At 36.3% G+C, this 27,282-nt stretch overlaps 1 protein-coding gene across 1 annotated transcript; it reads left to right on the top strand.

Annotated features, from left to right (window-relative positions):
• Positions 1-26,926, top strand: LOC113086323 (oxysterol-binding protein-related protein 10-like). The gene is made up of 7 exons (XM_026255408.1): positions 1-392; positions 4,219-4,394; positions 7,945-8,024; positions 11,373-11,612; positions 17,882-18,104; positions 18,333-18,472; positions 26,705-26,926. The coding sequence occupies exons 1-7, from the start codon at positions 181-183 to the stop codon at positions 26,909-26,911; spliced, it is 1,278 nt and encodes a 425-aa protein (XP_026111193.1). The 5' UTR covers positions 1-180; the 3' UTR covers positions 26,912-26,926.
• The last annotated feature ends 356 nt before the right edge of the window (positions 26,927-27,282 follow it).

Genomic DNA, 27,282 nt, shown 5'->3' with positions numbered 1-27,282 from the left:
CGCGGGAGGGGAGTGACCACACGATGATTCCAATGGAAACACGGAGAAGCCCATTAAAGAGTCCAAGGCAAGCCTCCTCTCCATACGATGATCTTTTTCAGCAGTATCTTTGCTTTGCTTTTGAAACTGTGCTTTGGATTTTGAACCGTCATATTGTATTATCCAGAGTTTTGAATAATCATGGAAAAAACATTGAACGTGTCGCATTCAGGGAGCAGTAAAGGAAAGTGGTCATTGGATCTGGGGAATCCCGCACACAGAGAGGCAAGAAGCGGCTCGTATAGTCCGGGAACAGGGGCTGTTTCGGACACTCACCCGTCTCAGACCAAAAAACGACACTTGGAAGGGGTTTTGAACAAATACACCAATTTACTGCAAGGCTGGCAGCACAGGTAAAGAGTTTTCTGAGCTTGCTCACACTTCACAACTTTTACACCGATACAGGATGCCCAATGTTTTTCTTCGTAGACTTCCAACATAAGATTGACTAAATGTAAATGTTGATTTTTCACTTGCTGGGCATTTCTGATAATTTCTTTCCATCATTTCCATGACATCCAGTTTCTGGATCAAAGAATGAAGACACGTCATCTTCCAGCAATCCACAGAACGCGTTTTTTTTTTTTTTTTTGTGCATAATGACGTTATACATGAATGAAATTGTTTACGTTACGTTTCATTGTTTACGTTTGTTTGGCTTCTCCTCCGTTAATGCTGAACATCTGTGCAGCTTTATCCACCTACCTATAGATCGTGTTTGATTAAGCGATAGCAATATAAAAAATAACATCAATATATATTTCAATTCATTATGACGTCATGCATAAAAAATAAAACAGTTTGGTTTATCATTGTACAATATAAATAAATGAAATAAAAATTAAACAATAATAATATCAATAAAATAAAACGAACAAATATTTATACACGCATAAACAGGCATTGTCATTGTAAAAATAAAATGAAGTAAATTAAGAAAATAATTTTTTATGTTTTCTTCGTGATCATTTTAAAGGTTTTTGACATCACTGTCCATATTTTAGTAATGTTGACTTTTTGTAAAATGTGATGAAATCTATTGCTGTAGAAGATGCACATCTCGTGTCTTAGTTTGCATACCTGTTATCTAAGTTCTGGTGTTATGTAATATTCTCTTATGATTTGATTTATCCTACAGGCTCACTGCAGATTTGTATTGTATTGTATAATTACATTAGTATGCTTATTTTTCCATATGACAACACAAAGTCTAGTCTTGAGATAAATAAGAAGATCTCCTGCATCCTAAAAACAGACATCATTGTTCTGAAAGGTCATTGTTTAATGATCTGTTTTAAAAGACCTTCATATAATAAAGACCTTCTATTTGTGGTCCGGAATCTAAATGTGACATGAGCTCTTTACCGGCTGAGCTATGCAGAAACACTCCAAAGCAAGAGCCTCTCACTGAAAGCAGGAGATTTTTGTCAGATTTCACTGTTGTGTGTGCTGCAGGGTCGAGTGCAGCACAGCCCACAGTCAAGGCTCTTTCATCTGGGAAAGACTATGACTCATCCATGATGGAAAATCCCTTGCATCCTTGATGTTGTGCTCATTCTGTTGCTTAGTCCAGAGATCGATGAGGGACAGGCCAAGCATATAGCAAACATCAGGACCAGAGGGTTACCTGCCCTCTGCAATGGCTCAGAAATAGCCCTCATGTTAATTTCAGCACTACTCACTGTTTAGTGCTTAATGATTTGTGGGTGTGAGGGTTTTCACACCACTCAATACTTTGACCTGATGAGAACTGAGCCTTGGGGAGGATAACTAACTGAATAGTACTGCTAATGTCCATCACAAATTTCATTAATTCGCACCTAAACAGACAGGCATGTGAACATGTTAGCACACTTCGAGTTTGATCATGTCGCATAATATTCCAGGACATTCTTTGAAGTACCATGCATTTTTGAATAATATGTAAATAAAAAATATGTATTTAAACAAAAAATTATTATACAGTTTTACTGTATTATACACTGGTACCAGAATATAGGAAATCTGACCACAAGTAAGATATGTCCCCTCAAACGTAAAAAAATAATAATAATAATAATAATAATACAAATGTTATTTTTAATTTAGTAATTTAGTAGGGGTGCTCTGATCACTATCGGCCGATCATTATGCGCATCTAGTCAGTAAAGCCGGTTCTCTAATCAGCGGTTAATTCCATCAGGAGCGAGAGAAGATGCGCAAATCCACTTCATTTTCAGCGTTTTTTGGTGCATCTTCTCAGTTAATAACGGCTCTGTGTAGTAACAGCTGCTCTATGTGAAATCACGCACCTGATGGAATTAACCGCTGATTAGAGAACCGGCTTTACTGACGAGATGCGCATTAACGATTGGCCGATCGTGATCGGAGCACCCCTATAATTTAGCCAAATTTATTACATATTATATTATATAAAAATGTATTTAATATTATATTAAATTATTATACATTTAAAAGGGTGAGGTGAAGTACCACAATGTTTTTTTTTTTTTTTTGTGGTGACTCACTGGAGGATGAGGTTATGTAAGCAAATGTCACCAAAGGTCCACAGTGATCATCTGTCCTCTGCCATCAAAAGCAAAGCATTGGTTACCGCTTTGATCTTCATACTTTTAGCTGCTTTTTAAAATAATGATGTGTCTTCGTCTAGCTTTTCAGAGACCCCATCAGAGACACCGTGCAAAAGAAATTGGCAGCACATCCATTTTTTAATAAGAGAGGGTGGCTTGTTGTGTTACAGCACCCAAACTGTGTGATTACAATCCTTTCCCTGCAGAGTTACGATCCCGTATAAAGCAACTCTCTGGTTGGCTCTGACAGAGGGGAACCAGATGTGGCATGTAATGCATCACGAATAATGAGAAAGGAGAGGAGAGAGAGAGAGAGAGAGAGAGTAATAATGGCCACCGTAAAACTCTCATACGCTTTTTGTTTTATGCCAGTTGTACTAGCTGTATGTAATTGTGTTTTCTAAGGCAACCATCACTGTTACTATTTTTCATACTTTTTAAGGGAGCAAATCTCGGCACATACTGTAACTCGCACGTTTCTGTTACTGACATAAATAATATCTAAAATCAGGCAGAATTTTAAAGAAAGGCATTCTGTTACTTATCTCATCTGGCATATAATAAAATGTTTGGAAAGAATCTACGGAATTCATAGCTACACTCTGGAAACCAACAAGAACATGGTAGGAACCCCATGTCAACACAGTAAAACCAACCGGAACACTTTAGCAACTGCATAACAACACCCTGGCAACCAATAAGGACACCCTAGCAACCACATAGCAATTCAATTAAACCACTCAGAGCACAATAGAAGCTCTAGCATACCCTAGAAACCAACAAAAATCACATAGCAATGCGGTCAACATTATAAACAAAAAATTACTAGCAAATATTTTTGTTGTCAAAGTCGTTTCATTTCATATGACCTAATGTAAGGGCCTGCAATAACGTGGTTTGACCAGTGTGGCGCTTTAGTGAAAGACTGTAATTCAGCCTTCCCACAAAAAATCCAACAGAAAAAACAAAGTGATGGTAAAAATATTTTGTCTGCAACCTGGTGTAAAGACTGAGAAGGTGTGAAATAAGTAAAATAGCACCTGAAGATGATAATTTCAGAACGCTGAAACACTGGGAGCGGACAATACTTTTTTTTTTTTTTTTTGCGGAATTTTTTGCGAGACTTATTTTTTTGCGGAATTGGCCTACTTTTATATTGCTGCCATGGCTTAAAGCAAAACATCAAGAAAAACATTATCAGTGTCACTTTCAGTTAGAATTACAACATGATTTTCTGCTATAAAGCTGAATATGAAGAACTCAATATTTTATCTTAATTATTGAAATAATCATTAGATTAATTGATGATCAAAATAATCTTTTGTTCCAGCCGTAAATCCTGTAGAGCGATTAAGAACATTTTAGGAACCACGTAGGAACACACTAGCACCCAACAAGAACATAATATCAACCACATAGCAATGCAGTAATAAAGCCACTCTGAATACTTTAGCAGCTGCATAGCTGCACCCTGGCAACCAACAAGAACACCTAGCAACCGCATAGTAATTCAGAGCAACCACTCAGAACACGCCAGGCATCACACGCTGTCAAAATCTAGGTTAGTTGTAATGTAACCATCTTCTCCTCTCTGTTTTTCATTATGCAGGTACTTTGTGTTGGACCCTGAGCTCGGCCAGCTTCAGTATTTCATCAACGAGCACAGTAAGAACCAGAAGCCACGAGGGTCCCTGCCCCTCATCGGCTCCTCGGTGGCCCCAAGCGACGAGTTTCCCTATATGTTCACAGTCTGTGCAGCAAATGGAGATTTCTTCAAACTACGGGGTGAGCGGCCTTCCCTCTTTGGGGTTTTTAATCATTTGCTTTTGCTTTTGACTTGGCCATTTGTGTCCGATTTGATCCCTTTGATCTCCATTCTCCTTTAACTTGCATCTCCTCACTCTGTCTTGCATAATTTCTCTTAAGAAATTACCTCTTTCATATGTGTTTTCCCCCTTCATCTGTGATTTAGTTGTCCATGTTCACCCTTTCTTTCCTGCCAGCTACTTCCTCATCAGATTAGATGTCTATACTTTCCCCTCTCTGTTTTTCCTGTTGTTTCAAATATGCCAGGGATCTTTTCATTCACTGTATCATGCCACAGTCTTTTATGCTGTTTTTACATCAAAACACTCTTTTGGTCCGAGGTGACTCTGAGAACTCATTTAGACTGTGTCAGGAGTTTACAAGAAAAATGCCACCAGCCAAATTGGCCATTTGTAACAAAGGCAATTTCTGAGAGGTTTTTGGGAGGATGAATTTCACTGGGAACAAGCTGTCCCCTCCAGTGTTATTCCCAGTAGTTTCACAGCCTCGCCGCAGGTGGAGTCTCGTCCTCTCCTAGTGTTCCAGCGTTCTGAAATTATAATCTTCAGGTGCTATTTTTCTCATTTCACACCTTCTCAGTCTTTACCCCAGGTTGCAGACAAGCCACAAATTAAGTTTTTTGGTCTTGTGTCGCTGAAAAGACTTGCATTTGTTCTACCTGGGTAACCATACCAAACCTAATGACCTTAAAACTAGATTTTCATAGGACAAAAAACAAATCATTGACTGATATGCAAAATCTTCTTTAGGCAAGACGGTACAGGAAAAAACATATTTGGGCTCCATAATATGCTTCCATAAAATGCCTTTTTATCAGACTAGTGGAAAGAAGACATACACAATACATATTAAAGTGTTTATTTTATTATTACTTTCTCTGTGTGTGTCTGTAGATTTAAATGTGTGTGTGTGTGTGTGTGTATGTATATATATATATATATATATATATATATATATATATATATATATATATATATATATATATATATATATATATATATATATATATATATATATATATATAGTTGAAAGTTACAAATTTTTGATAATTATTTATATTCACTATTCAGAGAATCTTTCTGCACTGGTTTGGTTCTGATCAGGTGAAAAACCTAGGACTAGTTTGCAAAGGTAGATTTTTCAGAAAATCCGAAGTACCCCAAAATGTTGCCAGGGACTCCAACGACATAGGGCATTTGAGTCTGTTACCAACAGTTCAGGAGTTATGTATAGTTAAATATATATTTTATACTTTTGATCACTGTAATGTCCCCGTCAGTCTGATTGGTTGAGAGCTTTAGTGACCTTGTAGACAGTGTGAGTACTACCATCCCTCCAAGTTTCAAGTCTCTACGATTTACTGTTTGGTCTGCCCAGTCAGTTTTAGATGGAGATTGTTGATCCTTGGCCATTCTAACAATTACAATAAGGTTTCATCTCTACGTACTTGAACCCCTAACTATTGGCTTTTTGTTGAGGTAACAGGCTTTTTATGATAACTTCTGAATGTGCCTGCAAAACTACGTAATCCCTGCAGCATTCTATGGACTTGTGCGCCAAAATTTCATTGTCGTTATTTACCAAAAATCATAAAAAATGGAACTTATCATGGTAGTTGGTTTCAAATGCAGTGGATTTAGATTGTATTGACACCTAACCTGTGATATAACAATAATGTTAACATTTCCATAAAAGTTCAAGTAAAATGCATTTCTCCTATTATGAATCCTTTAATATGCATGACTAGGGCTGGGCGATATGGAGCAAAAAATATATCTCGATATATTTTGCTATATCTCGATATACGATATATATCTCGATATCTTTACAGGAAAAATAACCCCCAAAAAACTACTGCAAAAACAAATATGGCAAATATTACATGTTAAGGGGCCTATGAAACATTTTATTTTTTTCTTCACCATATGTTTTATTGTTACCTAATTCTGTGTTTTAGCATGTGCAATTATTTAAATGCATAAAAACAACTTAATTAGTTAAAAACAATTCTTAAAATAGCCTTATGTGATTTTTTTTTCCCTTCAGAAATTCTGTGTATTTACATTTTTCTGATTATCAAATGAAGGCATAAAACATTCATTTAATTTATCTTTTAATTATTTAAAATTAGGCAAACTTTATTTTTTGGTAAACAAAGGGGATTTACTATTAAAAATAAAACATGGGAGAAATGTTTTGTGATTATTCCTTATAAAATTATGTTCGTTTCATTTTAATAGTAGTAGTAGTGGGCTATCTATATTCTGCTGTACAATAGTAATAGATTTCTGTCAAATACTTTTATTTTGACGGGTTTACCTTTACAGTTCTGTGTATGTGATACCACAGTCTATGATGTGATATGAGTTAGTCTTACTCAATTCAAACGGTCAGATGCTCATGAAGTGACTCTCAGTGCAGTTCTGGAGATGTTCCTCATGTGTTCACGTCTTTATTTAGAGAGAGGAAAGACAATGAAATCAGCGCGAGCGTTATGCGAGCTTCCGTGTTTAATGAATGAAGACGCGCTTCTGCTCCATTCGTTGACACAGACACGCAGAACATGCAGGATTCATATTTAAATAGACTTTTCCGGGTTAATATTTGCAGATATTAGTCCATTTCGCGATTTGATGTAAGTGCATGACCGACTTTTGATTAATTCATTTAAAATTTGACCAATTCCGTGACATTCCGCGTTAAACTGTAAATTCCATTTTTATGACTTTCATTGGGCCCTACAGTAGACATCTGCCTGCCGTTCTCCCTACGCCTTAAAACTGAAGTACCAGTTGTATTTTTTTTTTTTTTTTTTTGACTAGTTCTCTACACGCGAGGTGAGAGGGGACAAAAGCAAGGAGGCGGGGGGCGAGCGAGCACAGCACAGGGAAGGCAAACAAGCAAAGTGGCGGAATCAGAATATAAACAATATATCGATATATACGATATGTCAAAATCCATACCGTGTTTAAAAAATATATATCGCCCACCCCTATGCATGACTATTTCTAAGGATTTTACGGAGCCCCACACATGACATGCAAGAAACAATAGTAGGCTAAATCGTGTGCACGTTTTAGTAATTCTTTCCCTCAATGTACTAAAACGTGCACACGATTACTATTGCGTTCTCTCCATTTACTATTTCGTTCACTTGATTTATAAATTGTGCGCACAATTTACTAATTCATTCCCTCGATTTGCTAAATCTTGCACTCGATTTAGCAAATCGAGTGAACGCAATAGCAAATCGAGGGAGCGCAATAGTAATTGTGTGTGTGTTATAGTATATTGAGGAAACAAATTAGTATATTGTGTGCACAATTTATTTATTTTTTCTTGCATGTCATGTGCGGGGCTCCGTAGGATTTACATAGCCAAACACATTCATTATTTTTAATGAAAAATCAAATTCAGTATGTGTATGTGTTGTGTTTATTGAATTAAAATAGCTATAGAGACAGCATGAATGAATATGGCCATTGATAGTAGTCGTGTCTTCTTTTAGCCTGTGATGCACACGAGCAGCAGATGTGGATGACCCAGCTTCAGCTGTGTGCCCGTCGCCACTCAGATGGCAGTGCCAAGGTAACCCAGTCACATTTAACTCTGCACACTGTGCTCTCATTTCTGTCCTACACATTTTTTTCACTCTCTCTTAATTTTGACAGCAGAATGTTTGTCTTGAAGCTGTCCTTCTTTTGATTTCGTTCATCCTGTCATTGATAATGTACTAACTGTCCTTTCTGTAAGTGTATCTTTCTTGTCATCCTTCCTGTCTTTGTCTCTATCTCTCACATTCTTTGTACTGACTTAGTCGCTCTCCATTTCCTCTGACCTCTCCAGGCACTACTTCGATTACAAACTGTCCCTGTTGTTATGTGATTTTTGATGCAGTTTTTTCTCTGTCTCTTTTCATAATAGAATAAAGTTCATCACACTGGATATAAGGCTTGTTGTAACGGGTGGAATTTCAAATGAGGTCATTAGCAAGTTTTTACCTGTACATTTGGTTGGTTTATTTGGTAGAGATGGGATGTTATTTAACTATTTGTAGCCTGGTGCATGACAGAACAGTTATAAATGCTATACATAAATATACATATAAGTGGTAAAAACATTTACCATATGAATCAAAATGATTGTTTAACAGGCTTATATTTATAGTATCAGTTCACATATCATGTGACAAAACACACAGCATGTCACACTCTGTTTCCCACTATTGTCTGATTTTGAACACTCAGTGATTTTTGTGTTTAACCTTTACAGAGTTAAACTTTAAGCATTCACCTCTATTAAGACTTGTCATTAAATCATGCCTCAAGATACATAATGTTAGTTTTGCCGACTGAAAGCAATTCAAATGGATGATTAAATGCAGTAATATGCATTAGACAGACTTTTAGGCAGACGGTGATGTGTCCAATTATTTATTGTAATTTTCACTGCTTTTGAGTGGCAGAATAATGATAACTTCAGTCAGAACTGAAAATTAGTGTTTACAAATGGGAGAGACTGGCGTTTTCCACTAATTTAGAGCGCGGATTAAATGGAATGGAATTTAGCCTTGAGGCTAAAACATTATTTGACTTCTATTAGCATTCATTTTCAATATATGCCCAACAAATGGCAGTCTAATAACACAAGCCAGTCTTAGCTGCTAATGTATTCTGAAAAAGGAAAAAACTTTGCAGTCTCTTTAAATAATCACATTATAAGCCAAGTAATTTGAAACTACACAAATCTGGGGCCGGTCTTCATTATCGACCGAAGGCTAAATATATTACATTACCAGGGTTTTATATTTAGTCATTTAATGACTGAATCCATAATGCATGCAACAGATGCATCATGGATTCTCTACACTCAGTGTGCTTATTTTTGTATATATTTTATTATTCACTGCACCTTATTACCTGCTGCAGCTAGCAGAGAATTATCATTCCACTAAGAGAACTAAAATTTACATTTGAAAGAAATTAAAACCTTTTTTTTTTCAGCAAGGATGCATTAAACTGAAAAGACACAATAAATACATTTACATAGTTACAAAAGATTTCTTTTTCAAATAAATGCTGTTGTTTTTGCTATTTTCTTTTTCTGTTCATCAAAGAATCCTGAAGAAAAAAAAATTACTTGTTTAACCAAAAATACTGAAACATAAACATATCAGTTTTGTTTCAACACGACTGTTCATCAATAATAGTATAAGAAGAAATATTTCTTGGACACCAAATCATTATATTAGGAAGACTTCTGAAGGATTATGTGACACATAAGACTGGAGTAATGGCTTCTAAACATTATGTATATAATAATAAAAAAAAATTGTAATATAATAATATTACTATTTTTACTGTATTTATCAAATGCCACCTTGGTGAGCATTATATATTATAGCATTGTATGGTTTTACACTTCTCTCTAATTTTCAGAATTGTCATTCTCTGATATAAGGGGGTCTAAGGGTCTGTATAGTCTGTGACTTGTGTAACCTTGTAGTCATGGATGAAATCTCAGAAGACTGAACAATGGACTGCTAGTAGACTGCGAGAATACAATTGCATGAGGTTTGGGGAGTTCCATAGGATCTGAATAATATACTCATTGCCGCATGTACATAAAACCTCGTAGTATGGTCTCATTTTGAGTTTTATCAAAGAGCGCGATCTTGCTTGAAGCCTAAGAGTCCATGTTGCAGCCCCAGAGGAGTTTCTGAAGAACGCACGGGTGCTTTTAAATCTAAACACGTCTTCCTCTGTTAGTTTGGTATGATTAATTTATTATCATATAGAGCATGACTTTTGGAATTTGTTTGTTCTGAGATTAATAGTGAGTTTTTTGTTTAGATTTTTTTTGTTGGCAAAATAACTTTTTGAGGGTGTTCACTAAGGCCAGATTTTCATTAGACATACACTATCATAAAAAAAAGGAACACATTAAAACTGGGAAATATTTCTACAATTTAAGAGAACTGTTTTCTATTTTAACACATTTAAAACTGTAATATATTCCTGTGATAACAGCTGAATTAGCATTATCTTCAGTACCACATGATCCTTCAGAAATCATAATTTGCTGATTTATTATTTTTACAATGTTTTAAACAGTTGAGCTGCTTACTGCAGTATTTTTGTGGAAACCATGATACTTTGATGGATTCTTTGATGAATAGAAACTTAAAAAGAACAGTAATATAAATATTTTAAAATATTTATTATAATGTTTTTTCGGTCGCTTTCAAATTGAATGCTGAATAAAAGTGTCAATTTCCATGAACCATGCTTAGGGATGAGAATATCATATAAGCTTTTTTTCTTTTCAGCCAGTAACCAGTCATCCATGACAGCCTAGAAACAATGTAGCAGTGTGGTAAAAAAAAAAAAAAAAAGGACAAATCCATAGAGACACTGTGGAAGACATTTTTCTATAGCCTTAAAAAAACACTATAAATCTTGTTAGACTTGCAATTTAGTGACATTTGTGAAAGCATGATTTAGACGCTTGCTTTAGTGCATTTTTTTTTTTTTTCATCAGCAGTGCACTAAATGCTTTTATGAATCTCAGAAAAATGATGTCTCTGCTTAACTGTGATGGAAGGAGATTGCTGTTCTCAGGTTGTGCCGAAGAGCTTTTAAAGATGAAAGCATTTCAAACGAGTGACTACCTTTATCTCTCTGCAGTGGAGAACAGTTCTCCACAGGAAGCTCACTCCTCCTCTCTCTGCTGTCTCATATTGCACTGTCTCCCACCATGCACTGCTCCTGCTTCCTCTCACCCTCCCTGTCTGTATGTGGCTGCTGTCTTGGTGGTGTCAGGCCGATGATGCTCTTTTGCGTGATGGCAGACCGTGCTGGCAGGACAGGGCCGGGGTCTGTACCCGTCGGGAAGCCCTCTCACTCCTGCTGCTGCCATTGCTGCTGTCTCTTTCAGGCCTGCACCTCATCTTCCTCCTCCTCCTGCAACACATCCTCTTCCTCATCTGTCGGCCGGACCCGCAGCTTCTCCCTGCACCCGCACCCTGTCCCACAGTGCTCCTCCATCTCCACCCAAAGACAGACCCCCCAGCATGGGACTCCTGCCTCTGTCATCACCATCACCCACCACAAGTCCCCCACCGCCAGCCAACGGGCCTGCAGCCAGCATCCTGCAGGACTGCACCAGGTCAAAGAGGTACGGACAGAGTCAGGCAGAGCCAGCTAGCCACTGTTGTTAAATACACTGATGTTTTGCAGTGTTTGTCAGGGGGTTGTAACTAGATTTTTTTTGGTTCAGAGTATTAGTTCAGATTTTTGGCCTTTTAATTATATTTTTGGCAACATATTCATTAAACTTGTTATAAAAAAATATTTAATATTAAAAATGTGTGTGTGTGTGTGTGTGTGTGTGTGTGTGTATGTATCTATGTGTGTGTGTATATATATATATATATATATATGTGTATATATATGTGTGTGTGTGTGTGTATACACACACACACTATACACAAAATATTTAAAATGTAGTTATATTTAGTATTTAAAAATATTTAATTGCATTTTTATGTATAATTTTATATGCAATTCCATATTTAACTTTCTTTAATATTATATTTATATATTTTTTATTACTTATTACTTGTATATAAAATGAAAGTATATAAAACTTGTTTTTTGTAGTATATGAATTTTCCTGTAAGCAACAATGATAAATTTGCTTACAGGAAAATTCATATACTACAAAAAACAAGTTTTATATACTGTATATGTAAAATTATATAATAAAATTATTTAAAAATAAATAATAATGAAATAAAAAAGTAAATAAATGTTTAACAATAATATATATATATATATATATATATATATATATATATATATATATATATATATATATATATATATATATATATATAATATATTAACAAATAAAAAGTGTGTAGTTACAAAAATAACATTTGTTAGTTATGATGCAAAACATTACTTTTTTGTTTGTAATTTTTGTTTTTACTGATGCTTCCAGGTCTGTCAGAAATCAGTTTTGCTGTTTCTATAAAACATCATCTATGTAACTTTACCTTATTCAAATATGCTTAGTAAATCAATCCAGTTTCTGAAACAATACTCCATTTATCAAAAGAAAATTTTAGATTCAAGTTTACAGGATATTGTGGTCTGTCCATTGTAACCGATGAAATGCATGAAAGGGTTATATATTAAATACTGTCTGTCTGCTCTGCCAAAGAGTTTTGGATTGTCACGTGTTAGTAGTTATGACACAAAGCACACGGTTATTTTGCTTTAAGCTTTATGCAGTCAGCAGCACTGTCAGTGTTGAGCTGACTCCCTTATGGGACGTCTCGACCTTAGCTGGCCTGTGATTGCTGCATCAGCATCAGAAAGTGCTGTTCAGCAAGAAGCTTGTGTCCAAACACTGTTTTGACATTGTTGCACTCATACCTCACAATGGAGTGAGAATGTTAGAAATGGTCAGTTTGACTAAAAAACTACACAAATTGCACTCAATCGCATTCATGTATCAGTACTGAATGAAATGAATGCCAGTAGCATCACTATCACTATTGCTCATACTAAGGAATTAGATGAATCCTTAACGCTGTTGAAGGAATAGTTCACTCAAAAGCTGATAAAACAGTAATCAAACAGTTCATCAGTTGGATGACAAACTACTCTACACCTAGGATGGAGTAAAGTTTCAGCTAATTTTCATTTTTGGGTGAACCATTCTACTAAACATTCACACATAACTCACCTAGTACTGCTTGTGTTATGAAAATGCACAACATCTCACATTTCTATTCTGTGTGACTAGACTGAAGGTTTTTGGAGAGGAGGATCAAACAGACAAATAAAACTTTTAACTAAAGAACTTCCCACTTATGTCTTGTTTAATTAATATCTACGAATCTTGTTTATTCCTTTGTTTTAAACCGTCTGTTTGTATGATCCTGGTGTGACATTTTCCTGACAACCAGCTGCTTTTTCTGGCTCTATTTTGTCCTCAAATTAGATGACACTGTCACTTTCCCCGACAGTCCAAAGGAAACATGCAGCAAGTCATTGGAAACCAGCTGAGATTCATAAACTGTGCTTTCAAAATGTGTGTGCATCTAAGCACTGAGGTGGAAATTATTATTAGCAATCTCTCTGAATATCTTGCAAGTGTGTTAAGCAGAATATTTTACTGGGTGTAAAGAACAGTCTTCTAAAATTTTAATCTCTGCCATTATTTACTCACCCTCATGTCATTCTAAACCTGTTTGACTTTTTTAGGGGTGAGTAAATACTGTATTTTGAGTATTTTGTGATGGATCATTCCTCCTCTCATTCATCTAATGTCTTCAGTCAAGCCTCACTAAATCATCTTCCCTGGTCATGGAGCCAGCCCACTCCCATACACCTATTTAAACTCACCCAGGACCATTTACATCTGCTGATATGGAGCTCAAAGCAGGTCATCTCCGGGCTGTCAGTCAAAGATGTGACTAGCGCCTGTGCTTTTGAAAAGACAACCAGACATAGAAAGACCTCTTCTCCTTTGCCGACTGGAGATAGCCGAGACTCTCTCTTTTTTTTTTTTTTTTCTTTTTTTTTTTTATATTGACACCATTTGCATTCATCTCTAATACCTTTTTCAGCAAGTGGAATTCTGTATATTTTGCAGTACATATTTAGGTTTGGCTACACGTTTTTTTCCCCCTCTAACAGCACTTCATAATGTAAAAACAGTCTCTGATGTTCAAACTTTTATTTTCAGCACTGCTAGTGTCACTAAACCCAAAAATGCTCATGAAAAAAAAAAAAATTTTAACTTTTGACGCTCTAGCGGTTAATAAACAGAACTGCTTGTGTCTTGCGGAAGAACATCGTAGCCGGAACTACTTCTCTCTTTTTATGTCTATGAAGAATCACAAAGGTACTGGGTTACTCTGCCGCGGTGCCCCCGAAGCAATCTAAAATAGTCTGAATATAAACACTTATTATAGGTGCACCCTAGTGATTCAGGACAAGCTAAAAACACGGTTTGGAAAATGGAATCATGGTGTACTCGCTTATTATATACATTTTTCTACATTTTGTACACAAACAAATTTACGGACCGCAGCTCTGATTGGTTGTTTTTTAACGGGAGTGATGTATTTCTGCAAATGGCAATAGAACCACTGGGAGGAGCCAGAGGAGCTTGATTTTTTTCACAGATTTATTAAAATATTTATTTATTTATTTATTTATTTATTTATTATTTTTTTATTTTTTTCTGAACACCAACCTTTTTGCCATTGCTTGACCACGTAGATAGTCCTACCCTCATTCCTCACCATTGGCTTAACCAATGTGGCTTTGTCAGGACACTGGCAGAGTTGATACTCTTTGTGGAAATCCACCTACAAATATACCTTATAGTTATTACCCTTCTAGATGTTGGGGTCGGTTTTACCAAGGCTGCATTTATTTATTCAAAACTATATTTCTTATTAATTTCAAAGTAAAAAAAAAAACCTGTTTTGCTGCTTAATATTGTTCAGTAAGTTTAAAACTTTTTAAAATGGAAAACTTTTGTAATAATGCAAATGTCTTTACTGTCACTTTCGATTCATTTAATGCATCCTTGCTGAATAAAAGTACTAATTTTCTTCCAAAATAAAAAATTTGGCTAAGGCTAGTAAAAAAGGCTCCCTGAATTGAAGTGACTGCCGTTATAGTTGCATGAAATGGTTGGCATTTAAATTATTCTGCTGCGTTTATTTTTATCCAGGGCTTGATGTGCAATTAGTCACACTGTTTCCCCTCAACAAGTGTGAGTGGAAATTGCATTCACACAGAAATCATTAGTGAGTATTAGAGATGATCATAGGGATGTGTTGATGTGTCTGTTTGAAGGTGGACAGGACTTGGTCTACTATAAATCTGATGGTATTCTGCAAATATTTGAGTGCTGAATGCTGTGATCCACCATTCAGATTGAAATATTCCATAGATTTGTGAAGTAATGCATAACAGGGTTTGGATCTATTGAATCTATCTATCTATAACAGCTTTTTTGACTCTCTTTTTAGCGAAGATGTACATAACCATTCAAAAGTATGGGGTCAGTAAAAAAATTCTGTTTGTTTTAAAGAAATTAATACTTTTATTTAGCATGGATGCATAAATTGATCAAAGGTTACAGTAAAGACATTTTATAATATTATAAATATTTCTGTTTAAAATAAATGTTGTTCTGCATTCTATTTATCAAAGAACACAAAAAAAGGGTTCCTGTTTCCACAAAAATATTAAGCAACACAATGTTTTCAACATTTGTAATAAAAAGAAATGTTACTTGAGCACCAAATTGGCGTATTATATAATATAATAGAAAACAAATATGTGTACACTTTTTCTGGATGTTCGAACATTGGAGACTTACAGACCCCAAACTTAGTGTATTCGAAATATATTTATTTTGTAGCCAAAGTTTTGCATGTCTTTTAAGAGCATGTATGAGAGAGAAAAATAAATGATGTGTGTGTGTGTGTGTGTGTGTGTGTGTGTGTGTGTGTGAAAGTGACAGTGATGGAGAGTGACTGAGAGAGCTGTAACCTTTCTTATATGAACATTTTGACGGCGAAAAATGAAAAAGACACGACCAGAAAGACAGATTTTGAGAAGGGGGGACCAGAGAGGGAGAGGTAAAAAGAGATGGAGTAAAAGGAATTGATTTTCTGTACGTTCTACAATATCACTTCATGAGTAACACACCCTGAGAGGTGTGCTAGAATTATCTGTGCTTTATGTCAATACTTCAACAATATAGACATCTATACTCTTACTTACTCTTCAATAATGGATTATTATATATTCTTAAAGGAATTATGAGTAAGGCCATTTGCTGTTCCAAATCAGAAAGAAATTCATACAGGCTTATAACGACATGATGTAAATGCATTTTTGGGTGAACTACCCCTTTAATACTATTTTATTATTTTCCTTAAGCATTATGCAACAGTTCTTTCCTGAGAGTATGTAACAGCTGTGATGCCTCTCTCTTTCCTTTAATACTTACCAAAAAAAAAGAAAAAAGAAATGAATCAAGGAGAGAGTTTAAAGATATGCATCAATTTTTCATGAGAGCTAGGTTATGAGTGAAACTGCAAAATCTCTTCTGCGCTCAAAGTTTGCCATGTTGTAGCAGACAGACAGGACAGTTACTATAGAAATCTCAAAAATATTTCACTTGTCATAGAAAGAGCTGGCAGTGATATCCCTGTTTCAATGAATTATTTTTATTTAATGCCATCTTTGTCTATGTGACAGAAGTCTAACCTGTTAAACCACATTTAAAGAGATAGTTTACCTACCATTTACTCACCCTCAGGTTGTTCTAAACCTGTATGACTTTCTATTGTCCTTGGAGTGCATAAAGAGAGATTTCACGCAGGCCTTTTCTGTATGAAATTTCAAATGTCTGGAAATTTTTCCTTTAAACGTAACACCATACAGGTTTTGCAAAAAAAAAAAAAAAAAAAAAGTATTTTCACAGTGTATGTGCATCTTTTATATATCTTATTTGTTTCCGATTGTTTATTTTTAATATTTAGATAAAACCTTATCCGTTTCAATGAGGCAGATATCTTGAGGACATTCTAATGTTCCTTTTAAGAGTGTAAGTTTCCTCCATTAAAACTGCAGCTGTGCTGTAATAGTGTTGCAATCACTGAACCGCTGGAATGGTGGAAGAAGAGAGACAGAGAGAGAGAGAGAGATATCTGTGTACAGAGCGACCTACGGTGATGAGTCACATCCTGCAAGATTCTCCTCCTCTTCAGCTATCTGTCTGCATTTCGCTAGAGCTGCTCAATATCCACACCACCACAAGAGCCCATAGTCATTACCTTCATGACAGAATCAAACGGAGGTGGCACACGCTACAAACTTTCCCTCGAGACTCGTTTCACGATCCTGTGCTCTGTCACAAAACATCCCATGTTTTCATGCACACAAGAGTGTTCATAAACAGCAAATAAGGGTAAACTCAGCCACATACACCCGCATATGTCTTATAGTCTCAGTCTGAGGGATATGCAGTTAGCAGCATGTGGTTTGTTTTGAGCTCTTGTGACAGAATGGAGCTAATCCAGGAGATTACTTTCACTCCGGGAGGATTACAGGTGTTTCATTCTGTTCTAAATCTGACACCTGGAATAAAACCCCTGGATTTGATTACAGTATTACACTTCTCATTTCTTCTGTACCTCAATATGTATTCATTTATTTGTTTGTGATTTAATCAAAGTCAACTTTGTTGTCATTTTAAGCATACTGCATGAAAATTGTTACTTAAAAAAAAAATAGGTGCATGTGTGTATATGTGATCTATAGAAGTAAGTTCAGATTGATTTAAGATGTTTTAATAGTCCAAGTGGAATCGATGTGAAGTCTGTGTGTTGACCTGTTTTTTAGGTCATGTCCCAGGCAGAGGGCCAGCAGAAGAACCTGGTGAATTCTATCGAGTCGCTGCCTAGCCGCGGGCCGCTGTCCTCCCTCGACCAGGACCTGCTCCTCCTCAAAGCCACGTCTGCAGCCACACTCAGCTGTCTGGGAGAATGCCTGAGTATCCTTCAGCACAACGTGTGCCAGGCGGCCCAACACATCACCCAAAGCCACATGCAGGGATCACATACAGGCGAGAATATGGCACTGTCTATCACTTCTGAAATGTGTGATGTGTGTCAGTGCAGTTTGCCAAAATTGTGTCTTCTTATTATATCATAAATAATATTATTGCCTGATTTGTAGCATTGCACACATGATTTAAAGTTCAAGGTCCACAGATTTTGTTCATGGTGGATTTTGATGGGTATTGATGATAGAGCCCTGCAGTGTATGATTAGTGATATTGTCCTGTGTGCAGATAACATCTGCAATTGGTCAAGGTCCAAGACTGCCTCAGAAGACCATGAGAAGAACGGAGAATTGACACATAACACCTCAACTGTACATCAGCACCTCTCTCCACTTCACAGGAACAAAGAACGGCTCAAAGACACAGAGGTACTCAAAAATACAGATATATTATGTGTTTCCTAGCATCTTTTACATTCTGTATAGCAATGGCCACTGTAGTCAGGACTTTAGACTCCGTCTGAAATTATATCCGTTGCTGTCACTGCTGGACAGCATTACAGTAAATGTGCAGTTTAGATACTATTTGGCCTTGTATTTGATTTTGTATTTCATTTTATTTTGTCACAAGGCACTCAGAAACAGAACTATGATGTCTTTCCGAACATCTTTTACATTTTATACACTAAATACTTTTCTAGATACCTTTATTTTAATTTGATTTTATTTTATGAAAATGTGTCTGCTGTTGTCATTGTTGGACAGCATTACTTAAAAAAATGTGTACTTTAGACACTATTTTGCATTCGGTTGCCTTTTTATTTGGTTTTGGTTCTGCAGTAGTTTTCTCATTCATATTTCTGAGGTGCATGGCACTTCCTCCCTCGCCTCCTCAAAGAAAACACCCCTGCAATATAGTCATCATCACACCCATCATTATCTTTCTGAAGCTGGCTTTCCGAAGCGAGATGATCTTTCAGGGGTTAAATCTGTCACTGGGATCTGTTCAGCTTTTCTGATGATAGCCTAAATAGATCTGAATGGTCTCGGACTCATTTAAAGTCTCCTGTAGAGTTCTTTGCAAAGTTTCAAATACACGTCTGCACTATCGTGTGTATGCGCTTGCCGAGCTTCTATAGCAAAGGAGTGGAAGAGGAGCACTAATTGGACATGTTCTAGGTCTGTGGCGTGTGACTGAGGATACCCACAATCCCTCCGGAGCCCTGAATGAGTCAGCTTTTGGAAACCTTTTATCCACCTGCGTTTATCTGGAGAAAGGCCGGGGCTGCTTTTTCTTCTGCGCAAGCTTGTAGAAGTGTTTGTTTGCGCGCATGCGGTGGCGTATGTATAAATACAAGTTAATTTGTGTGTGCGCGTGTGTGCCTGAACGGAGCTAATTCATTTTGCGGTTGATTTGTGTGTGTTTGTCATTAAATCGGCTCCCTGTGAGGATGAACTTGCTCCCAGAATGCAACAGACAGAATCTGTGCTACATTTGATATACCCGGGACAATATAGCTATGACTCATACCATTAAACCTTTAAATGACGCACTGTTGAATATTAAGAAGAAGATGATGGCACGGTGCCTAAATAAAACTAATGCACAATACATGTGCTGTTATTTTAAGGTGCTTCCAGCGCCAATTCCAGTTTTGTACATGCAACATTGGCATCGACTGCTTGGTTCATGGATTATCTGGGCATGAAACGGTTCCAGTGGAGACAGTGAAATATGCTGATGTAATTGAGGCCTGTAATGAGTTTATGTGAGCTCCTACAATCAATCCCATCATACTCCACATGAGAACTGGCTGCAGGCATCTCTTTTTTGGGGATATGTAGAGTGCTTTGTTGAATGGATGCTGTGGCACAGCACACTGTGGCCGCTACAACACTGGAGTGCTCCGGTGATATTTTATCACACTCCGGGTATTGTAGCCCTGGAGGAAGGTAATTATCCAAAGTCTTTGTGCTGTCTAATGTGATTGCAAGATGCAAAAAGCCACTTGAACCGCTGTGGGAATTAAAGGAATAGCGTCATAGGTGTTTATGAATTTCTTCTTTCAGACGAATCCAGTCGGAGTTATATTAAAAACTGTTTTTGATCTTAGCTGTTTAATGCCACTTACCAGGTGTTGCATGCATCAGTCTAAAAGAAGTTAAATAAAAAGCGCCCATCCATAAATATAAAATAAAAAATGTCTCACACAACTCTGGGGGGTGAACAAAGACCTCCTGTGGCGAATCGATGCAATTTTCTAAGAAACATATCCATATTCTAAATGTAATAATCACTTTAATCTAGCTTGCGTTCACTGTTGTAAATGGTAGCAGTTCTGGGCGGATGACATACGAGTTCGGCTTTGTGCATGCACCGCTCAGAAGTGATGCACACGGAAATGCAGCAGAGAGATCAAAACAAAACAACAGTCACTAATTAGAAGTACAAAACGAGGATTTGTAAAGAAGAATGTCAGAGGATGTCGATATAAGTCAAGAGGAGACTGGTTTTCCTTTGCTAAAGTAAGGAAACTTTGCTTCCTTTGCTCCTGTTAACAAACGTTGCTTTTCACGAGACTCAGCAGTGCATACGCAGCCCTGACCTCATCTTCAGCCTGGAGCTGATTCCGTGTTCAACTGTTGGTGCAAGCTACATTAAAGTGATTTATTACATTTTGTTTATGGATATTTTTCTAACAAAAATGCAAAAATTTGATTCTGTCTGGAATGCTCTGGGGTGAGTAAAACAGTATAATGTGAGTAATGGACAGTATAATCTGAGACTTGTGAAGAGAAACAATCACTTTATATGATGAACAGATCTAATTTAGGATTGCAGGATGAACATCACATGTATGTGTCACAGGCCAGATCAAACCAAATTGGTTAATGTGCATCACACAGACATTTGAGCTCCCAGAATGCAACAGACAGAATCTGTGCTATGATTTTTTCCTCTGATATACCCGGGATAATGTATCTAATTAATTTAACATAGTAATTTAAAGGTTTAATGGTTAGAGTCACAAAGTTGGCACTGTTGAATATTAAGAAGATGATGATGGCATGTTGCAAAAGTGTAATTCTTTGTAATTTAAATGAGTGACCGATATAACTTTCAGAATGTCTTGCTTTTGGGTTTCACAGATAAAAAGGTTGAGCTTGAGTAAATGTTTAAAATGTTGTAAATAGTCACTTTTGGGTGAATTATCATTTTAATATAACAGACAAGTAAGTGTCATTTTATATAAAACACATTAAGGTATTTTATTTTTAATTCAAACAGTCCAGTACTATTATATGATAAGATTAGTTATCCGGAAATAACTGCTGTGTAACATTTATAACACATTGACCTTGAACAAATAATTGGCATACCTAGTTAAAGTTAGATTTTAGAACTGCATGAGTCTGGGATATTGTAATTAATTTTGGGCCATGGGTCGATGGCATAGCTATTCACCCCAAGTTTAAAATTCACACGGATTGCTCAAGGATAGGGGAACAAAACAAAAGATTAGCCAAGCAGTTTATTCAGCAGCCGCCCCTGTGATTCTTCTTGTCTGAATGCAGAAACAGTAAGACATGCTGTAAAACAACACTGCTGCTCGAGAGGTTATTAATCTCGGCTGCTTTGGGGACTGGAGTGAAAGGGCTTCTCCTTTATCACCACTGGCCAAACGCCAAAGCATTTGTCTGAATGAGATATTGAATCTTTTAATTGACAAATGTGTACCTTTGCGTGTGTTTTAATGCCTGCAGATTGTTAGCTCTGATGTAAATGAAACATGATAAGATCTCTTGTGGCAGATTGCCTATTGTTTTTGTTATTAGAATGGCTGTACTTCATCGTAATCACCAGTAGAGGAAAGCAGAGAGCAGAAGAGATTGCAGTGATTGAAGATTGCAAGTGAACCACAGAGAAAAGCAGTCACGACTAGTGGTCATGACTGAATAAAGCTGTCTGCGAAGGAAGTGAAATAGGTTTGTGTAATATACACAAAGCATTTAATGGTCCTTTTTTCTTTTAGACAATGTTTTTATTGGATTTCTGGACAACTGGGATTGAAATGAGGCTGTCAGCACTCTCAAGGTGAGAGAGAGATTTCAGTGTTGTCTATGAACCAGCTTGGTCTGACAGCTCACTCTTCTTCGCTGTCAGAGGAAAATAACGGCAGCAAAACTGCAGGGAGCAGAAAAACAAACCTGAGCTATGAGACATGGCCCATCAAGCATACATATCCCAGATGTTTGACAGGAGAGGCAGCGATGCAGATCCTCGTTGAGATTCAAATTGGTGTGTGGAGGGTTGGTTTGTGCCTCTCGGGTGAGATGTTTGTCTGTGTGTGGCTAGAAGGCAAACATTTGTCCTCGCCTCTGTTGGGGTTGAAAGGTAACACTCTCAGAAGTACAACAAAGAGGGTTTGATTTTGTGTGCTTGGAAATGGAAAACATTTAACAGTGGTCAGTTCACTAGACACATTTCTTTCACTGGACATCAGTTTCTTTGGAAAAGTATCAAAATGCGCTTTGAATAGTTCGCTTGAGTAAATTTTCTTCATTTGTTTTCTTTTTAATTTGCCACAAATGTAGTACTGAAATTATTTAATCTACTTTTACTATTGCAAGAAATAAGCAACATTTTATTATTATTATAACATTATATTATATGATATTATTATTATTATTATACGACATTACTATCAATGTAACATGAAAAAATATAAGATTAAAAGTAAAATGTAGTCTGTAGTTTAAGATATAACTACTAATAATATTTAGTCAGTTGAATGTAAAATACTATTATAATAATACTTTAAAATGTAATAAGTATTTTCAATAAAAATATTAAATTATTAAAATATAATAATAATAATAATAATAATAATAATAATTAATAAAATGGAAAAAGTAAAATGTTTTTTAAATGCTACTTCTATAATTTTTCAATGTAATGTAAAATATTTTAATAAATGTTATAATTTAATAAAGTAAACTACAAGCTACAAGCTTTTACCTTTTAAAATATAATATATTCATTGTTTATTATTATATATTATTATAATTAATAATTAATAAAATAGTAGTAGTGGTAGTACATTTCTTTTTAAACCTTAACTACAAACTACAGTTTAGCTTTACAGTACATTTGTTTATTATTTTACAATAGTTTTATAAAGTATTCTTTTGAACCTAAAGTAAGCTGCATGGTAAGTTTCTTTAAACACTCTTTTTCTCAGAAACGTGTTTTCATCTTGTTCTCAGTGCATGGTCACTTCAGTTAACAGCGTCCCTGAAGACAACGTGCTGCCGCTTATTATTAATTCATGGTGTTACTGGTTTAAACAATGCTTTCCCACCAGCCCATACTGTTTTCCCAGGAGCTATAACATGGTATCCCGTCACCTGACAAAAGTATGCTTTTTTTTATCATTTGCAATCTAACCATTTTCAAAGTTATCTCAAAATGCCTTTTAACCTCATTGTATTTCATCTAGAATATAATAGAGCTAACTGCATTGTGTACAAAAGAAAGCATCTCTGTATCCTAAGCTGAAGCAGCCTGGAGTTAAAGCTATGTTTTAAATTGTGTTTGTGAACTCAAGACAGAGCAGAGTATAATCTGAGATCATACCAATGACTAATGTGAAGTCTATAGTACACAATTAATCCTCCGACTAGGGGATTTTCTCATTTTCTCTACGCTTTTTTCTCTCTTATGTTGTTTTTCACACACTTATGCTGTGCTCTGAATAGCATACTTCCATACTACTCTTACTACGTCTGCAGTATGTAGCAGAGGAGATGCTAGATTTGTTTTACTGGCTTTTTCCGTTTAAGCAAATTAAAGTTGAAGATGTCAGTCAAGATTTGACTTACAGAGAGTTTGCTTTTATTTAATGGGGACTTGGTGTCGGTGTGTTAACTAGTGTTGGAGCGGTAACTAAAGAGGATGTTTGATTACTGCATGAAGAACTGGGAATGACTGGACACGCTAATTCAATTTACACATACTTTGATTTTAATGTGTCTTCAGTCAGTCTGAAATCATACCGACTTTGTCCAACATGGTAAGCTAGTTACATTTGACTTACTGTACTTGCAATCGGTTGCATTATAATGGGGGCGGGGCACTACAAAAGTGATTTAAAGTGGGAGTGGCTCTGACAGATTGAAGGTCATATGGAGTGTCTCAATTTAATCTCTTCACCGTTCATGATCTCTCTCTCTCTCTCTCTACTATAATGTCTACTCCATCCTCCTTGGACCTGAGCAAACAAATCTCATGAAGTTCGTCTGTATTTTAAACTAGCGGTCTGTGGTGAGTCAAGGCAGGAGCCAGATTATGAGAAAAAGAGAGAGAGAGAGAGAGAGAGAGAGTACAAACTGGCAGAGTGGGAGGGAGCAGCGCTTCCTCGGCTCAGGGACAGCTGGGCAGCGAGATAAGAGTGTCAGAGTTAGTGAGAGATCGTGAAAGAGAGAGTTTTGTGGATACCACCACAGTCAAACTATGAGATGAACACCCAAGAGCATATTTCTGAACCAGCCCTGAAATGAATGTAAGTTTGATGCATGTTTATATTGTTGGCAAGAGGGAGGGATGACCCTCTGGAACTCTGGGAGTGAGGAAAGATGGGAACTTAATTCATTGTTGTAATGTTTTTTTTTTTTCTAGCATTTTGGCATATTAAAACTACTGGGGGAGGGGGGGGGGTACCATTGCTCAGAGGTTGCTCTTTGAAAGTTCAGATGACAAAGTGATGTTCTAAGATATTTTTTATGTATATATCCACTTTGTCTCAGATGTTTCTCAGTTAAATTGCCTTTGGAGAAATAAACACAAATGCAACCATTTTAACATTAAGGGTACTGAGCTGTAAAAGTAATATGGATCACAACGCTTTGGCTTTGGGAGAATTTGATGAGAAATCTGTGACTTTTTCTTGTAAACGGTAAATCTGAGCACAGTTGAAGCATTTGAAGCATCTCTTCTGGAACTTTAAAAGAGACTGAGGTTACTGGAGTGTTTTTCTCTGACAGAAAAGTCTTAAGAAGACAGAGTGTCTATTTTCTCCCCAGTCAATCCCTTTGTTTTCTAGAAGAAATATCAAGGTACATTTTCTTGCTTTTCCCTATTCTACTCTCTTCATTCCGCTGCATCTCTAAACTCGCTGTGTGTTTAATTAGCTCTGAATTGATTTGCACGAGCCGCTTCCACAATCAACTTTTTGCTAGTTGCTGCAGCTACTAACACGCCAACAAAACAAAACCAGCCAACTGAGCGTCCACAGAGAAAGAAGGACAAATTGTTTCCAGTGTCCTCGACATGTTCCTTTGCGAATAATACAAGGACAGTCCTGAGTACTGTAGCTAGAGTTAATTGAACAAGATGCCAGCATGGAACATTGTATTTAGTATTTGTGATGCATGTGTTATAGATTGTGGTCACGCTGGAGGTATGACCTTGCATGTGACCTCATTCGCCTGTTTATTTAATCACATCTGTCGGTGATGTAAAGGGAAGAGAGGAAGTGCCTGCTCTTGTTCTATGAAATTTTCAGGTTGATCGGTGCAGCTTGAAATGAGGACGTCCCCTCCGTCTCGATGAACTCCTGTACTTTTTACAGGAACACATATTCCCCCTTTTTTACCGCTAAGAGAGAACATGATAAATGGCTTGCAAGATAATTTAATAAAATTGAGCCATAACGGCACAAGGCTATGGTTTGTGCCCAGTTGTAAGCCTTATGGCTTGCCCACAAAACCCTACTGTTTTACTTTACAGTCTAATCATATTGTAACTCATTTAGATCCCATCTGCTGTCCCTCAGGTTACTCACATGCATTGTGCCTTGAAAAGGAAAAAAGGAGTGATCCAGAGGATCATGTGATCTGCTCCCGCACATCTGCCAACATTATCTACATAGAGCCCTTAGAGGAAGGGAGTTTTATTCACGTCCCATGATGCTTTGGGGCAGGTGCTTTTTTACATTATGCATTAGGAACAATGTAATGTTTCTGTATGAGCGATTGGGAAGGCGGTACCAGCTATATTAGCCTGGACAACACAGTTGCCTTGCATCCAACAAGCATTTTTCATCTTAAGAGAGAGAAGAAAGATGCATTAAGATGAATACAAAAAAGATGACAATTTATAATATAATGACAACTTCAGATTACATTTAAATGAGTAATTGAACAATTCTCTCTTTTTAGTTTCTTTTACTGTAGTGTTTTTTTTACTAAAACGTTATCAGGTTCCTTCACAAGTGAAAACTATTGTCTGTGGTGACTGACAGTATAGTAATAAAGTCCATTTCCGCCATCATAAATAATGTCTTGTTAAATTAAAATAAATACATGAAAAATAGACAGTAAGTCATCATTATGACTTATTATTAAGTCTAAATTATGAGATTTAAAAAATCATAATAAAGACAATAAAAACTTTGTCATAGTTGAAATTAATTCATAGACTCATGTCATAATTGTAACTTAATATCTCAGAATTTTGAACTTAATTTATGATTGACCATTATTTTGTTTTCTTATGGACTGATATGGCCTTTCACAGCACGCCATGGATGTGGTGCAGAGAAAGTAGGTGTATAAATATAATTAACAGTAAATCACAAGTGATCTTGTGTGTGATTGCAGAGCTCCAGCTCAGAATCGGTGGACTCCAGCGAGGAGATCACAGACACAGAAGATAATGAGGAGGAAGACCTCGGAGTCTTAGATGACCAGAGGAGCATCATCCTCCATCTGCTGTCTCAACTCAAACTGGGCATGGACCTCACACGGGTATGTGTACACGCACACAACACACACACACACACACACTTGCTGTCCCACCCAAACTAATCATGAAGTTAATGGTGGTGTAAAAAACAGGAACCACTCAAGATTATTTATCCACTCTTGATCTCAGGGAACAAAGGATGCTTTTCCAGTTTTTTATGATTTGCAATTGTTTATTATTAGATTTTTATTATTGGAACATTGTGGAATGCACCCACAAATTGTGTGCCATAAAAACAAGTATTTGAATGATTATCTATGAATTCATATACTGTATCTGTTATATATATAGTTTTTGCATTTTTGTTATTTTTGTGTATTTGTAGGAAATAATAAATGATGAAAAAATATATATATAAAAGCAAGTAATCAAAATTATTTGACTGGCATCCCTAAAAGTAGATATGTTTTGTTTTGTTGTTGTTTTTCCTTCA

Source organism: Carassius auratus, unplaced genomic scaffold, assembly GCF_003368295.1.
Source record: "Carassius auratus strain Wakin unplaced genomic scaffold, ASM336829v1 scaf_tig00043135, whole genome shotgun sequence".
NCBI lineage: Eukaryota > Metazoa > Chordata > Actinopteri > Cypriniformes > Cyprinidae > Carassius > Carassius auratus.
This window is presented reverse-complemented; position numbering and strand designations above follow the sequence as displayed.

Excerpts from the sequence above, each read along its gene's own strand:
- LOC113086323 (XM_026255408.1), top strand. The coding sequence starts at position 181 with ATGGAAAAAACATTGAACGTGTCGCATTCAGGGAGCAGTAAAGGAAAG. Across the intron at positions 4,395-7,944 it reads AGATTTCTTCAAACTACGGG|CCTGTGATGCACACGAGCAG; the intron begins GTGAGCGGCCTT and ends GTCTTCTTTTAG. Across the intron at positions 8,025-11,372 it reads ACTCAGATGGCAGTGCCAAG|GCCTGCACCTCATCTTCCTC; the intron begins GTAACCCAGTCA and ends TGTCTCTTTCAG.